The sequence below is a fragment of the Callorhinchus milii genome, unplaced genomic scaffold, assembly GCF_018977255.1.
Source record: "Callorhinchus milii isolate IMCB2004 unplaced genomic scaffold, IMCB_Cmil_1.0 Scaffold2, whole genome shotgun sequence".
NCBI lineage: Eukaryota > Metazoa > Chordata > Chondrichthyes > Chimaeriformes > Callorhinchidae > Callorhinchus > Callorhinchus milii.
Window position 1 is genome coordinate 38,252,140 of NW_024704743.1, and position 13,932 is coordinate 38,266,071.

A 13,932-nucleotide genomic window follows, 5' to 3' on the forward strand; every position below is an offset into this window, starting at 1 on the left:
TCTCGGTTTAAGATCTCATCCGAAGGACAGTACGTCCGACAATGCAGCATACTCCCAGCTGTTATCACTAGGTAACGGCATGTTGTGAGATAATATATTAATGATCAGACATTTCTGGATTGAAGAACGATTTGGATCAGTACAATTCAGGATCTCCACTCTTTCCAAGTCACGTTTACCCGATCCCTTCAAGGTACTGTGTGGCACTGTCATTTGCTGCCACTGATTTATATTTTTGGTGCAAAAGCAAAAGAAGCAGTGGCTTGCAATACAAGACTGGGATTGTTTTTCTTGTCTTGTACATTGTGACACACAGATGTTGGGAACAGTTAAAAGTGATTGTTGTATAATTTTGAAAACAGCATAGTTTTGCCTCAGACACAGCCTGCAAAGCTTAGCCTCAAACAATACATTGCCTGTTCCTGACTGTTTGCTTCCTGTGATGATAGTAGTGCATTATAACAGATTAGCTGTACAGTAAATAACAGTTTGAGCCAAATCCTCAAATATTTCCACTGCTATCTTGGGTTGTAGTTTGAAACTTACATAGACTGATTTCCAGGGTGCAACTGCTGTTTACAAGTTCACAGATGCATAAGATAGACTTGAATAGACATTGGCCTGTGTGCAAAATAACAGTTAAGTGCGTTCTTAGATTTTTGTATGAGTATTCATTGTGTTACCCATAGGATAGTACTACAGTAACACACGTGGGTTTAACAAGAGTTCTGTATGTTAATTATAGAAATTTGGGAATTTTTCCAGTGACTCAACATGATTATTCATGGTCACACAAACTGGGAAAGCCCCAAGGTCAATCCATGATCAAAGCTGATTTAGCAGATTGCCGTGAGGAATGTTACATTTAGTCTCTGCAGGCAAAGGAGCCAAAAATTAGCCTGGGTTTCTGGTGGGGGTGTCTGAGGGAGGGGGAAGATTCCAGGGGAGAGGGTCTCTGAGGGAGGCAGTCAGCCTAAAAGAAGGGCTGGTACAATGTGGTACCATAATAATATTATAACTCCTGATGCAAGAATATTTTATACTTTGCCATTTTGTACTTTGCATAATGACCTGTTTGCACTGTTTGCTTGTCTCCATTGAGGCCAGTCCCAATTAGTGCAGATAATCAGCTAGTGTAGGAGAAAAAAGGATTCAAATACATTCAGAAGGGAAAGGAGCCAAATGGGAATTATTCATATAGGGCAGAATAAAAATTGCTTTGCTAACTGCTGTTAAGTGTTGAACCCTATTTGAGTGTTTTTTTCCCATCTTATTCTAAGGTTTATTTAGTTATAAGCAGTGCCACTTGAAGAGTAAAATTACCACAACAGGAAAGAACGAACATCAATACATTATGGAATAGTAAAAAATCCAAAGTACTTTCTAGTTTATACGTTCCAATCCCCGATAACATGTTCCATTTTGCTCTGTTTCCCATTTGTATTGAAGCCTCTGTTATAGGGAGAGCCCTGCCCTGCTGTTCCAAATAGTGATTTTGCATATCATTTGCAAATCAGTCATGTTATTTATACACACACGGTATCACAATTGAGCACATGGATACTACAAATAAAGGGATGTTACGACCACTTGGATCCATCTTGTAATTTACACTTGAGTATCTAGGCTTACATCATATTGAAGATGAGTCCAAAACAATATATTTTGCTGTTCTTTTCAAAATGGTATTAACAGCATGTTGTGAACATTTGCACTATTATGCTGCGATTAATTTACACCCTTGGCATGATTGCTCTTACAACATGCACTGCTGGCTTTATTATACATGTGTTTCCCGATAGCAAAACGACCTTCAGGAAATGTGAGTTATTCTGGATAGATTATAAGTAATAATGATCCTCGCATTTGATATAGTGCTTTAATACATTGTTGAGAAGCGCTTCACAGGGTTTTACTGTGAAGTGCATTGACTGTATATTTGGAGTTAAAGCAGCAGACAATTTATACACGGCAATGTCCCACAATCAGCCTTGACGTGAATGACCAATTTTATCTGGGGATTATATAGGTCAAGCACAAATTGAAAGCACCATTTTGCATGCACAGGCCCATAAATTGTGCATCTTATATTATGTATGTTCTGTACGATGGCTAGTGAGGACTGTTCATCCCCCACCACCACAACATCGCCTGACTCCGCTACTGCCTTTACCTTCAAGCCACTGAGACCCTCATCTGTTCATTCATTCATTACACCTAGGCTCAACTACGCCAACTCCCTGTTTGTCAGCCATCCCAACTCTTCCCTCCACAGGCTGCAGATCATTCAGGACTCTGCAGCTCGTGTCCTCTCCCACACCAGGCTTCATGACCCTATCACCCCCACCTTAGCCCGGCTGCTGGCGCCCTATCCCCCAGAGCATAGAGTCCTCATCCTCACTGTCAAAGACCTCCATAGCCTTGCTTCTTCCTATCTCTGTGACCTGCTAACGCCATATCAACATGTCCGCTGCCTCCGCTCAGCAGGCTTCGGCCTGCTCCACATTCCCCGCCCGGCTCGCTCCACCATCAGCGGTCGGGCCTTCATCCTGTCTACCCTAACCCTTTGGAACTGCATCCCATAATCTCTTTGCCTTGCTCCCTCCCTTGTCTCCTTCAATGCATTTCTCAAGACCCTCCTCTTCCACTGCATCTTCAGTCATTCCCCTGCCCCCAACCTCCCTGCCCTCCCTGCCTCCTAATCCCAATCCCCTGCTCGGATCCAAATCCCTGACTGCCCAGCGCCTTGGGACGTCCTCCTGACATGAAAGGAGCTATACAAATGTAATTTGTTTTTGTTGTTCAGTCTGACTGGTGCATGCTCGATGTGTTGAATGTCTCATTGTCATCAATACCAGTAAATGGTACAAGCATGGATGTGCAACGATTACATAAATGTTGGTGTTTGTCATGAAGCATACTGAGTTGGGCGATATTGTATCTAATTTTAATGTTATACTGGAGACAGCACAACACAACTCTGGATACATTTACTGGCAAACACACAGTCAGTGGTCTCTACATGGGACTTTTGTGTCACATTTGTAATCATAAATAGTGTGAAAATGCTGGCATAACAGGTGGAAGTGTAAGGCATAACTGGTTATTTAGTCACAATAAAACATGTTCGCCTCCAAAATGTGTTGACGTGAAATTTGACTGTCAAATGCTATTATTATGATAATGATTTTTGATACAAACAATACATTAGAAGTAAACAGCATTGACCAACAACCACTTCTCCAGGGCATTTCACGAACGGTAGAGTCTCGGTGTGCTTAACAGTGGCGTAGCTGGACCATATATAATTCAAAAATAGTATAGACAATTAGTTTTCCTTAAATCTTCTTTGAGCAATATTATGGAACAATATTGAGACGATGGCAGAACATGTGAAACAGCTCTGCAGACTATTCTCTGCGTTGACCCAGCACTAACAGGGAGCCAATCACAGCTTTATTGCAACAAGTGAGTGTGCCTCATGTCCTCTAGCAGTAAGTTATGTAATTTACTTTTAGGCATGTTTGTCCAATAAGGCGTACATTTGCAATCTGTTGTTTAACCATCTGTGAGGTTATTCAATTAGTGAACTTCTGCGTGTGTTCACCTCTCTCTCTATCTGTTTCTGCATCATGTGAGTCTGATTTTTTCTCTTCCTGTCTGTATTTGTTCCCTTTGTTTTGCTCTCTTTCAGTTTGTCTTTAGTTTCCTGTGGGTCTCTCAGACTTGAATTTAGTTAGTAAGGTACAAAATGGGAGGGTTCAGAGAACAGCAGCATTGAGCCTGTGCTTGTGAACTACTCATCATAGCCGCCTCTGGGTTTTCTTTGACGGATTGGAGCCAACATGAACATTTAAAAAAAACACTAATCAGAAAATACTAAAGGAGATACCTGATGTAATGTATTTAGTTACAACGGAGGTTCACTTGTTGGAGTGTAGAACCTGACATTTACTTAGAAAAAAAAATCCAAATGATGGTCACACGACCAGCTTTAAAAAGCTTTGGAGTCCTCAAGTGCTACAAAATGGGTGATTTGAAGGGATTATTACCCCCAGAAAAACGATCTGCAAATCGACTAACAACCGGGTTCCTATTTACTGCTCGGTAAATCGAGACATGCGGAGTAAAACTTGGCCAGCGTTTCGCCCTGCCCGGGAATCACACCCAGGTCCCCTCTCACTTGCGAGGCGAGTGCTCTAACCACTAAGCTACAGGACTCCATGCATCCTGTGCATCCACTCTGCATGTTTTTTGTTAAAAATGTATTGGATGATTTGGCATGTTACTACTCTAATAATAATAATCCTTACATTTGATATAACACCTTAAGTCGTTGAGATGTCTCAAAGCGCTTCACGGAATACATTGTAAAGTGGATTGACCGTGTATCTTGTGGGCGAAATGCGGCACCCAATTGCACACAGCAGTGTCCCACAAACAGTCGTGGATTGATGACCACATTTTTTTTTAGGTTAATAGGCGGGAGTAAGAAAGGAGATCTAGGACACAAACATAAGAGGTATTTTTCCTTCATTCCCTTGAATGTGGGTCAAATATCTCTTTGTTAGCAGTTTTCTGGAAGATGAACCTTTTCAAAACTTGCAGTCTTCTTTTGGAAGAAGCAGTTGTGGGTGGGGTGGGGGGGAGGGAGGACTGGAGAACTGGGGTAGGGGTTTGATCGAAAGACTTTTTGCTGATTCCAGATGCCCATCATGCATTCTCGGTACTCTCTGCAGAATGATGTTACAGTGTACAAATCTCATTGTGAGACTAGATTTTACTCATCAGTAATGTTGACTGGGTAAGACAATGCACAGAGTTGAACTGCTATTTAGTTTCTTTTTGGGAGAAAGCTTTACTCTCTGATTGCTCTGTGGAAGGAAGCATACACTGATAGCTGAATCGTCATTGAGGAACATTTACTGTGATGTTTCTGTTGCTGTTACAGGTACTGGGTTGGATCCGGAATGGTGAATCTATGCTAAATGCTGGTCTCATCACTGCCAGTTCACTTCAGGAAGCTGAGCAATTGCAGCGGGAGCATGAGCAGTTCCAGCATGCCATTGAGGTAAGATAACATCTGTCAATAAGGTGCTCTGTATTGATGATCAACACCATTAGGAATGTTGGAATGCACAGGAACAAAAAAAACATTTCAGGCCATCTAGCTAGTACCAGAGTTCAATATTTTGAACTACAATCATTCTGGCACATTTATTATTTGGAGCAGTCTAACACTTTAAAAATATTTAAATGTCCTTTTCATTCACAATATTTCCCATCCCTCTCTCACTTTCTTTGGCACGTGAGTTCTGTCTGTCTGTCTTTTATCATTGTCATTGAAGTCACTGACCAATGGGGAAAAAAAAGGATTAAATTCCTATATAATTTTCAAAATGACTTATTTGTTCTAGCAACTTGCAACTAAGCACCTGTGTAGCATTGTGTCACTTGTGAAGTAGGTGTTGACTTGTAGAAGTATATAACTTGAAGCAGCTATGACTGGAATCCATTCGCCTTCAGGTTTCATATTGCGACGCAGATTTCGCAGCTAACACTGTATAATTTGCTTATTGATGCTATACACTCTGAATCCTGCAGTTATAATAATATAATAATAATCCTCACATTTGATATAGCGCCTTATCACGTTGTCAAGACGTCTCAAAGAGCATCACAGAATATACTGTAAAGTGCAGTGACTGCTTTGTGGGCGAACCCAGCAGCCAATTGCCACAGTGGTGTCCCACAAATAGTCATGGGTTGAGTGACCAAATTATTATTATTATTTTTTTGCCGGTGGTATTATTCCCCCCGTAAAAGTGATCCGCCAATCGATGAGCAAACAGGTTCCTACTTACTGCTAGGTAAACAGAGGTGTGTGTGTGTGGAGGAAGGAAACTTGCCTAAGGTTTCGCCCTGACCTGCCCAGGAATCAAACCTGGATCGTCTCGCTTGCGAGGCAAATGCTCTAATCACTGAGTTACAGGAATCCACAAGACATGATAGAGAACACAATAAGCCTATTGTCAGTTGTCTCCAGACCATTCAATGGTATTAGTCAAATACTTTGTATACATTCAAATTGGTCGAAAAGTAACTATGGACAACAAAAAACCATAGATATTGAATTCCCAGTTTTAAATAACCAGGTTTATGCATGTCCTCGGGGAAAAGTAGACACACATTTGGTGTCCCAAAGCTCCATTTGCAGTGTAGTAATTAGTTAAATCCAATCTAGTCTATTTTTTAATTGTAAATTGTTGTGCTATTTTGGTCTTCTTGTCTAATAAATGGGGCAAGAGTGTATTTTGAAGACCATAAAATTGCTGAAGTTCCTCTCACCGCGACCTTTCTCAAACGTCTTTCAGCACTGAAAAGATGGCAACATTTGATGATCAGAGTTTTTCTATTAGTCATTTGAAACAATTGCTTACAACAATCTTTTATTCTCTCTCCAAACCCAAAGACCAGTTTCTGATTACTTAGTATCAGGCACTCAGCAATTGCAGCAGAAATTGTAAGCCTTGATGTACAATAGATTGTACACAGGATAACATCTAAATGTCTTATCTTAAAGTTTTTTTTATTATTGTGTCAATTTCAGTAAAAGTAAAGTTCTGCTTCGTAGATGCACATTCCATAGCCTGCCACTGTGACCTATATTTTATTGTAGTTTTACTGCTATCAAAAAAGGAACTGGATGTACCCATCAAATCTGTAATGACTTGCTTTATTTACAGACCATTATTTCCATCAAAATCAACCTGGGTTAGTAGGAACATTTTGAAATGTGATTTTCTTTGTCTGATGTTTGTAACTTTTTGTCGGAATAGAAAACCCATCAAAGTGCCCTGCAGGTGCAGCAGAAAGCAGAAGGCATGTTGCAGGCCAACCACTATGACATGGAAATGATCCGGGAGTGTGCAGAGAAAGTCGCCTCCAACTGGCAGCAGCTCATGCTAAAGATGGAAGATCGGTTGAAGCTCGTCAATGCTTCTGTTGCATTCTATAAAACTTCAGAACAGGTAAGTAAATTGTTCTAAACATCTGAACAAGACAGCTTTTGCTTTGCCTCACATCTGCAGTAAGAGGCTACATTTTATAACGTGGTTGATGGCCTGAGTGCTTCCATAACTTGGTGTTGCAGTAAACCAATGGATTGTCCACTGGATGGCGTTAGATCTGAAACATTAAGGGCTTGTAAAACAGGCAAATAATGTTAGTATGTTCCTCATAAGAAACAGATGAGAATTCTGGCACCAAATCTACTTTGGAATATTGAAACCAGGCCAATTTCTGTTTTAAAACTGCTGAATTGTAAAAATGCTGAAACATTCTGGGCTTTATTAAAATCTGGCCTTTATTAATGAGTGCTCATTGCAGGATAGATCATATTAAATTGAGATCTGAACATTTATTGTTGCTCTATCTACTCTGTTCTGAAGTGACAGTTGCTTTGACTTGATGGCACTGGTAAAGTTGTGGGAGTTGTTACTGTTTGGTCGACCGGCAGCATCTGAAGCCTTGCACCTTTACTCATGAAAGCAAGTTAAAATAGTGAATATTCACAAGCCAGATGCAGTGTGTGTTGCTATCTGTGTCTGCTGTGGGGATTGTCACTGGTGTCTGCTGTGGGATAGTCACTCGTCTCTTGTGTTGGGTTGTCACAATGGCTGTGCTGGATTTTCACTCGTTGAGTGGGATGATTTAAGTTCTTCCCGCATAGATGAATTTATAATATTGTTTGGGAAGCCTTGAGCTGCCAATGTCTGTTTCCTTGAGATAGAAAACAGATGTAACCAGCCCTGGGGAATGGATCCAGAATTTAGATACTTGAGGGGAAGTTGCCATTGCCACTCCTTATTTGGGGCACAGTGAATAGGGTCTGGAACCAGGCAGGTTGAGGAACAAGGGCAAGCAAGCTAAAAATGAAACCTTTTCACGTGTCACTCAGTCACTAGCTGCCCATTTATTTGTATTAAAAATTACCAGCGACTCAGTAAATTATAAAAAGGATCATCTGTTTAAAGGCATCAGTGATAAAATGGGAAAGAACTGTCTGAAGTTGTGGATTAACATTTTTATTTGGTTACCCTGTTATTATCTAGCTGGTTATAGTGATGAAGCATTGCCATTGTTCTGGTAGTCTGATGAAAGATGTAGGAGAGTTAACTGCAGGACAAAACTATGAATGTCTTTCACAACTACTGAAACAATGTGAAGTGTGAAGATGAATCTAAAACCATCCGGAGGAAATACCAAACCTGAAATGGGGCATCTCATACATTCTTTGAATTGTCCTCTTTTTTAAAAGAAATGTTCCTCTGTTAGTCCATCTCCTTTACACACACACACACAGTGAATATTTGTGTTAGCCAGGGAGCAAACAACTGCTCCTTATGACAGGATCCACAAAATTAATAGATGTTTTAATCTGTTGGTTTATTGTCTGGTTCAGAGTGGGCGGGGGAGGATAGATACAAAGAAAAAGAGATTCACCATGACCTATTCTGTTTAGTGGTGCAATGATAACTGATCCCAAATCTATCAGTCTATTGTTTTTCTCACTGATGATATGGGCTGGGAGGGGGGTGGTGGGGGCGAGGGAGGATAAGATGGGTGAAGGACTCTCGCCATTACACGTCTGTTTTCCTTTCCTTTTAATGATTTAGCACCACAGCATTCATTAACAGTTAGACTAATGGAAGGCTTTTGAGTCCCCAGTGGTGTAGAGTTGAGTATATTTTTGTTCCTGGGTTTAGAGAGGCCTGCACAGCAGCTGGAGAGGTCAGTTCTTTGTGAATACCTAAAAGGAAAAACAAATTGAATTTACAAACCTGGTGTTATTATTATGATGATGATGATGATGATGAAATAACTGTGTTATGGTCGGTTTAGTTTACTGCTGTTGTTAAGCTAAAGATTTAAATTGTTTATGATTCCAGCGCATATTCCTTCCTCTTCCAAATTCATGTCAAACATTCAATAAATAAGTTTTGGCCTTTTTATTTGAAAGGTACTATATCAGTGCAAGTTGCTGTTGATATAATTCTTGAGTCAATTCAGATTTTTTTTACATTGAGGCATCACTTTCATGGGGATTATGTAAAAGTCAAATCAGTGTTTAAGCTTTAAAGCAACGTAATGCATATCATAATAATATACTGTAAAATGAATTGACTGTATATTTTGTGGGCAAAATATCATGTATTTTAATGTTACCACAGTCAACAAATTATTGGGGTAAAAATTGTGAAATCACAATAATGTATTTTATTGCTATCAGTCTACAGTAAAACTTTCAATTGAATTGACAGAGTTGCTTATATTCTTTCTCTGTACAGGTTTGCAGTGTATTGGAGAGCCTGGAACAGGAATACAAACGCGAAGAGGACTGGTGCGGAGGAACCGACAAGCTGGGTCCAAATTCAGAGTGTGATCACGTGACGCCCATGATCAGCAAACACCTGGAACAAAAGGAAGCTTTTCTCAAAGTATGTGGAAATTCTGAGAATTAGCATTTGGTAGTATTGTAGAGAAAGGCGACAAAGGCAATGTTCTGTGTATGAACATGTGAACATAGTCTTTACTAGCACTTCACTAATGGTCGTTGGGTGAAATTCTGTAGACTCCACTTGACCTGAAAAGTACCCAGCAGTACAAATATATCGCTTCGTGTATTTTGTTTTAACTTTATTTCTGCACGGCACAAAAGTGGAGAAATAGTGCTGGGAGCAATCTGCAGCATAATGATCTGTGCCAATGGAAGCGTGTAGAAATATTTGCCAAAAGCTGCAGGGCATTTGACAAATTTTGTGGGAAAATTGCGGAGAAATATGGTAAATTTTGCAGGAAATTGCAGAGGGTTGCTTCGTGCCATTTTCTGAGGCAACCAGGATTAAAACTATAGGCATATATTTCCTGAACCTGTGGTTATATTTAAAATACTATAAATGTTAATGTGAATAGTACAGCACTTACCAAGAATTCATCGTAGGAGCTCAGTTTAGGACGGGGGCCGGGTGAAGCCGATTTCCCGCCGTGTCCGCCATCCCAAAACCTCCTGCGCCACGCATGTGCAACTGGAGCCACTCCTCACAGTAGCAGAGTCGAGCAAACAGCACGAGAGGCCCAGGACCTAGCACACTGTGTGTCCAGGTTTGTAGCGGAAGAGAGCGTTTGTAGCGGATTCCATGGAAAAAGTGCGGCTGCGCCTTTCTATTGGCCCAGATAATATCTTACATGACTGTTGATCATCTATTTATTGGCTAACTTTAGTTCTGACCTTCTCGATTAGGCGTGCACTTTAGCACGAAGGAATGCTGACGTCTTCCTGAAGTATCTCCACAGAAACAGTGTAAACATGCCAGGAATGATGAGTCACGTCAAAGCCCCTGAGCAGCAAGTGAAGAGTAAGTTGTCCACTTCTGTTCAAAGTTTGGAGCTTTGAGTGACTGCTGGCCTTTGACTAACGTCTGCTGAAAGAATGTCTGGAATGGATATTAACACGTTGTGATGCCTCCTTTCAATTTTTCTGTTTACTTTAGTTAATCAGTGACGTACTGCAGTTTTAGGGCCATGTGTAGACAAGGGCCACATGAACACTCCAAAGTCAAACCATTTTTCCAGAATATGACCTACCCACCACAGGGCAGCGTGTAATTACAAACCATTTCCTTGCCCTTTTTTATTGTAAAAATTAATGAGCAAATAGAGAATCTAACAGACTTAGGGGAGAATGGTGGCAACTGCGTTGTAGACTGCAAAACTTCATAAATAATATATCATTGTATTATTATAAATACAGTGATTGTAAAGTGGCAGAATTTATACTAGCTGTGAAGAATAGGAAATATATGGAGACTCTGGGAGTTATTTTACACAACATTGTGATCTTTCCTTTATATTGTTATCGTGGAAGATCGTATGTCAGACACCAGCATGAGTTAAGATGCCTGGAAAGTAAAGTACCCAACAATATACACTAAGATTCTAGAAACTATTAAGATTTTTCTTTGTCTCCTCTGTTACTATTACCAAGTGTGCTTGTGTGTTTGTATATTTATTGAAGTCTAAAATGAATATGTTGTGTGTGTGTGTGTTGCGTGTACACATATATGTGTGTATTGTGTGTGTGTATATATATATATATACACACATTTACCTGATGCCAAATGTTTAATTTCTTCAGACTCTACAAATTTGTGATTGGTTTCTCGAGATAATTGCAAAATTCTCCATTCAATTTCAAATAGCATTTATGAAGTTTTGTGGAATATTTTCCACCAGGGTCAAGCCGAATACTGAGGCAGATCTTAGTTTTCTCAGGAGTGAGGTGTATATTGTACCATTATGAGTTTTAGTTAAGGGTAAAAGCCATTGAGCCATTGAACGACGATTTATTGGAGATGAGGGCAGAGCGGGAGGATTTGACTTGGTCCAGCCAAGTCTGCCGATGGACAGTTAGGTTTGATTTAAGCCGGTGCATTCAGCGGAACGCGCCCTGGGTTTAAGGGAACGGAGGTGGCTGGTGTACCAAGGTATAAGTATTAAATATTGTATCTTGTACAATATCCAATTAGATTTGTTGTTGTGCCGAATTACTCATTTGAATTCTGAATTGATATTGCTATTATTTTTCAATGGGTCTCTTTATATGATACAGACATTCTCAACGAGCTGTTACAAAGGGAGAACCGAGTTTTGCATTTCTGGACGATGCGGAAGAAGAGACTAGACCAGTGCCAGCAATATGTTGTGTTTGAGAGGAGCGCCAAGCAGGTCAGTAGTTGCTTTGTAAAGGTTTGAGGTGCGTGAAGGCTAACATTTTTCAAACATGGTTATTAATGCAACACAATATAATAATCCTTGTAATATCACATCTTCGAAACGTCTCAAAGCACCTCACAGAATATACTGTAAAGTGAATTGATTATATATTTTGTGGGCGAAACGCAGCAGCCAATTACAGACAATCATGAATTGAGTGACCACAGTTTTTTTTAAAAAGGGATTATTACCCCCTGGAAAAGCGGTGCGCCAATTGACTTAACAACTGGGTTGCTACTCACTGCTAGGTAAATAGAGGCGTGTGGAGCAAGGAAACTTGCCCGACGTTTTGCCCGGCCCGGGAATTTAACCCAGGTCCTCTTGCTTGTGAAGCGCATGCTTTAACCACTAAGCTACAGGATTCCACAAACATCACTGTTTGGCTTGGATAGAAAATGCTTTTTCTTTATGCATTGACAAATAAATACTCAACTAAATATTTTATTTTCTCAAAATATATGAGCTAAACAGAGGTCAATGAAATGCCCCAGAAGGATATGGATGTAGAATCAGTTTGTATGCTTAGAAAGGATAGATGCAGCACTTGGGAAGTAATATATTAATGGATATGGAGAAAACAAGCAATTAGGAAGGCTAATGGTATGTTGGCATTTGTTACAAAAAGATTAGAATATAAGAGCAGGGAAGTCTTGCTGCAACTGTATAGGGCCCTGGTGAGACCGCACCTAGAGTATTGTGTGCAGTTTTGGTCTCCTTATTTAAGAAAGGATGTACTCACCTTGGAGGGGGTACAACGTAGATTGACTTGGTTGGTACTAGGGATGAGGGGGATGAGTTATGAGGTTAAGTTGAGCAATTTAGGCCTATATTCTCTAGAATATAGAAGAATGAGAGGTGATCTTATAGAGACCTATAAGATAGTGGGAGACTTTTTCCCCTGGTTGGAGAAACTATAAAATTAGGGGTAAGCCCTTTCGCACTGAGTTGAGGAAAATCTTCTTCACTCAGAGGGTAGTGAATTTATGGAATTTTCTACCCCAAAGGACTGTAGATGCTCAGTCCTTGAACATATTCAAGACTGAGATTGATAGATTTCTTGTGGATTAAGGGATACGGGGATAAGGCGGGTAGGTGGAGTTAGAATAGATCAGCCATGATCTTATTGAATGGCGGGGCAGGCTCGAGGGGCCAAAATGGCCTACCGTTGCTCCTAATTCTTCTGTTCTAAGAAGTGGAAAAGTGGGATTAAAAGATTTTCTGAGCAGTCGCAATTGTCTGAATGATTTTTTTCCTTTTTCTACAGCATTTGATAGTTTTTCCATCATGTTACTAGTTTGATCAGATTTACTTATAAATATTACTCTTTCTCTCACACACATATGTGCACACACATTCATTTGTGAATAGGTTATATTTGTACTGCAGTAGATTTGTGAGTTCTAAGTGTGTAAAACACGTAATGTGAAAAAATGAAAATCAATATTAATTTTTTTTAGATTTATTTATGCTAACAGACTTCTTTTAGGGCTCGCAGGATAAGCCAAACTCTTGAACACTCTTCTCTTCCAGCAAGGCCTGAACATTACATGAAGCCAATAAATCGGTAGCAGGATATTGCATCTTAGCTCACTCAGACAAGTGGTTGTTTGCACCACCCTGTGGCAGCTTAAATTAGATGCATTGTATTGATAATTGTGGCATATATTACATACTTGCGATTTAAGCCTAATAACAAGATCACAAGATTGTTCTGGATGAAGAAATTCCTTCAGTTGATCTGATCTCATCTCTCATGGATACCTGCCCTCTTGTCCCCCCGTCAGTTAATCAAGGTGCTGTTTAAATGAGTCTTGTGTCCTGGGCTCTGTCACCTTTCCTGGTCACCAGTTCTAGTCGTTGATTACCCTCTGCATAAAGAAAAACTTCCTGGTATTTGTCTTGAAATTGCTCTTTGCAACTCGAAACCTAATGTTTTGATCTGGGTTTACTTTTTCAATCCCATTTGAAATTTTGTACACCTCAGTTTTTTTTCTAAGGCTGAAGAGCCCTATCTTGTCTAGTCATTGCTCATTCCTCTTAACACTGGAGATCATCCTCATTGCTCTCCACTGCTCTGCTCCTAGGGCTTGGAAGGTC

At 40.1% G+C, this 13,932-nt stretch overlaps 1 protein-coding gene across 2 annotated transcripts in view; it reads left to right on the forward strand.

Moving 5' to 3' along the window:
• Nucleotides 1–13,932, forward strand: part of LOC103183938 (triple functional domain protein) — a 193,295-nt gene that overhangs the window by 74,096 nt on the left and 105,267 nt on the right. For both annotated transcript variants that reach the window (XM_042331946.1, XM_042331945.1), the window contains 5 exons: nucleotides 4,952–5,071; nucleotides 6,840–7,031; nucleotides 9,351–9,500; nucleotides 10,304–10,418; nucleotides 11,672–11,787. In XM_042331946.1, coding sequence (XP_042187880.1) covers nucleotides 4,952–5,071; nucleotides 6,840–7,031; nucleotides 9,351–9,500; nucleotides 10,304–10,418; nucleotides 11,672–11,787 — 693 coding nt within the window. The remainder of the gene's footprint in view (nucleotides 1–4,951; nucleotides 5,072–6,839; nucleotides 7,032–9,350; nucleotides 9,501–10,303; nucleotides 10,419–11,671; nucleotides 11,788–13,932) is intronic.